The sequence below is a fragment of the Populus euphratica genome, unplaced genomic scaffold (genome assembly GCF_000495115.2).
Source record: "Populus euphratica unplaced genomic scaffold, PopEup_1.0 scaffold78.1, whole genome shotgun sequence".
In the NCBI taxonomy this organism is placed as follows: Eukaryota; Viridiplantae; Streptophyta; class Magnoliopsida; order Malpighiales; family Salicaceae; genus Populus; species Populus euphratica.
The window spans coordinates 1,920,962-1,922,953 of record NW_011499867.1 but is presented as its reverse complement, the minus strand read 5'-3'; the positions used below and the strand labels follow the sequence as shown (position 1 = coordinate 1,922,953).

The 1,992-nt window shown below is 40.0% G+C and overlaps 2 protein-coding genes across 4 annotated transcripts in view; one reads left to right on the top strand and one right to left on the bottom strand.

Annotated features, from left to right (window-relative positions):
* The window catches only part of LOC105126461 (transcription factor TGA1-like), a 33,804-nt gene extending 31,958 nt beyond the window's left edge, over nucleotides 1-1,846 (top strand). For both annotated transcript variants that reach the window (XM_011027329.1, XM_011027330.1), the window contains exon 6: nucleotides 1,328-1,846. In XM_011027329.1, coding sequence (XP_011025631.1) covers nucleotides 1,328-1,480 — 153 coding nt within the window. In that variant the 3' untranslated portion in view covers nucleotides 1,481-1,846. The remainder of the gene's footprint in view (nucleotides 1-1,327) is intronic.
* The window catches only part of AGT2 (alanine:glyoxylate aminotransferase 2), a 48,989-nt gene that overhangs the window by 42,283 nt on the left and 4,714 nt on the right, over nucleotides 1-1,992 (bottom strand). The window lies entirely within an intron of this gene.

The following is a 1,992-nucleotide window of genomic DNA, read 5'->3' as shown; positions in this document are numbered from 1 at the left end:
CAAAAGCTGATGTTTTCTATGTGATGTCTGGCTTGTGGAAATCATCGGCAGAAAGGTTTTTCTTGTGGGTTGGAGGGTTTCGCCCTTCAAAGCTTCTTCAGGTGATGAATTAGTGATTTAAAATTATTAATTTAAGGTTATATATGGGGGTGCCGTTGAACTTATGAAATACCTCATTTTGATCTCACCACCTTGCCAGGGTGGGTAAACTTGATCTAAAACTTTGACAACTTATCACTGCATTCTGGTCTGCGCTGATGCTCGGCTCGGTGTATTAAATTTCTTTCACGTCGAGCATTACGCTGGTAATTGTTAAAGTGCATGACATGTTGCCAGTCTGGTTTATTAATTACGCAGTTGGTTTTTGGTCATTGTCTGCTTTGCTGTAAATATGGTTAGGGCCCTTGTTACTCCAAAACTGTGGTTATTGTGTTGTCTTGCACATAATAGCCAGCAAGTCCTGTCTAGTCATGTAAAGTGCAAATATTTATACAGTGATAATTCATTTGGAGGGTTCTGCTATTGGTATAGAGTCATGCTAATTATACGTGGTTGTTAAAAAAGCATTTCTCACTTCCTAGACGTAAGTATCGGCACCAACATATGTTATAGATTAGCATCTTATCATTTGGTTCATACGATTAATAAGTTCTTATATCATTCAAATGGTTGTTTCATTGACTCAAGTATTCATTTTATTCTGTGTTTCTGGACTTTGTCATATTTTCTATTCCGACCCAGTTTCGTCTAAGATATATTCACAAATTTATTTTGATTACAGATTCTCGAGCCTTGCATGGAGCCCTTGACAGAACAGCAACGTGCGCATGTTCAAAATCTTGGACAATCATGCCAGCAAGCTGAAGAAGCTCTTTCACAAGGTTTGGAAAAACTCCAGCAAAATGTAGCAGAGGCTGTGGCAGCTGGTCAGTTGGGTGAAGCAAGTTACTCGCCTCATATGGAAACTGCAATGGAGAAGTTAGAAGCTCTGGCCCGCTTTGTGCAGCAGGTCTTATAATGCACCTTCACTTTGCATTCTCGAATGGTTTTAGTCTAAGTTCTTTAGGCATGTGCACTCATAACACATACACAATCCATGAAGTAATCACTTCAATTTCAGAGGAAAGGCATTCATAACTTTCATTAAAGCATATTAGTGCCTTGTGTCATGAAATAATGTTGTTATGCAGATGTGGGTGATATCCAAGTTTTCGCTAGCATTTAGGTCAAAAGTGGTTGTGCTTGAAGTTATGCTCCCCAGCTTTCTGAATGAGATCAATCAGCTGGGCTTGTTGATATATCTAACATCAACTCTTTGTTTTAACAGGCAGACCATCTACGCCAGGAAACTTTGCAGCAGATGTCTCGGATCTTAACAACACGTCAGGCAGCTCGAGGGCTGCTTGCCTTGGGTGAATACTTCCAACGGCTTCGGGCTCTGAGTTCACTTTGGGCTACTCGCCCACGTGAGCCTGCCTAGCTTCATATTAGGACCCTATAGCTGGTCGAGATCTCAAGGAGATAATCATCACTGGAGCCATACTCAGAAAGAAAAAGGGCGTCTTAGGGTAATGATGTAATCTTATATGTAGACAATTCAAGCTGCTGACATTTTTCAAGCAGCGTCCTACAGCTGGAAAGTTTTAGATATAAATAGCCATTCTATCAAGAGGAAGCTTGTGGTTAAATCAATTTTCAGTGCTGCTACTGTCTTGCCATCAAATGATATATCACGTTGAGTCTGCAGGTGAAACTTTGTCATGTAAATTGTAGTCTACTTGTGTTTGTATTTTTGTTCTGCCTTGTACATAAATCGTGAGAATTGCAAATTATTTGTTGCCTCCCATCTCCCTTGCTTATACTGAAATGGTCACTGTAGGTTGGGAAAACCCTACCTGACAATGAACTCGAGGTCAATAATGAATGGCATGGATGTTTTGCTGCCGAAATTATGTAATATCATTGATGCACAATTAAGAAGATGCAACTCAT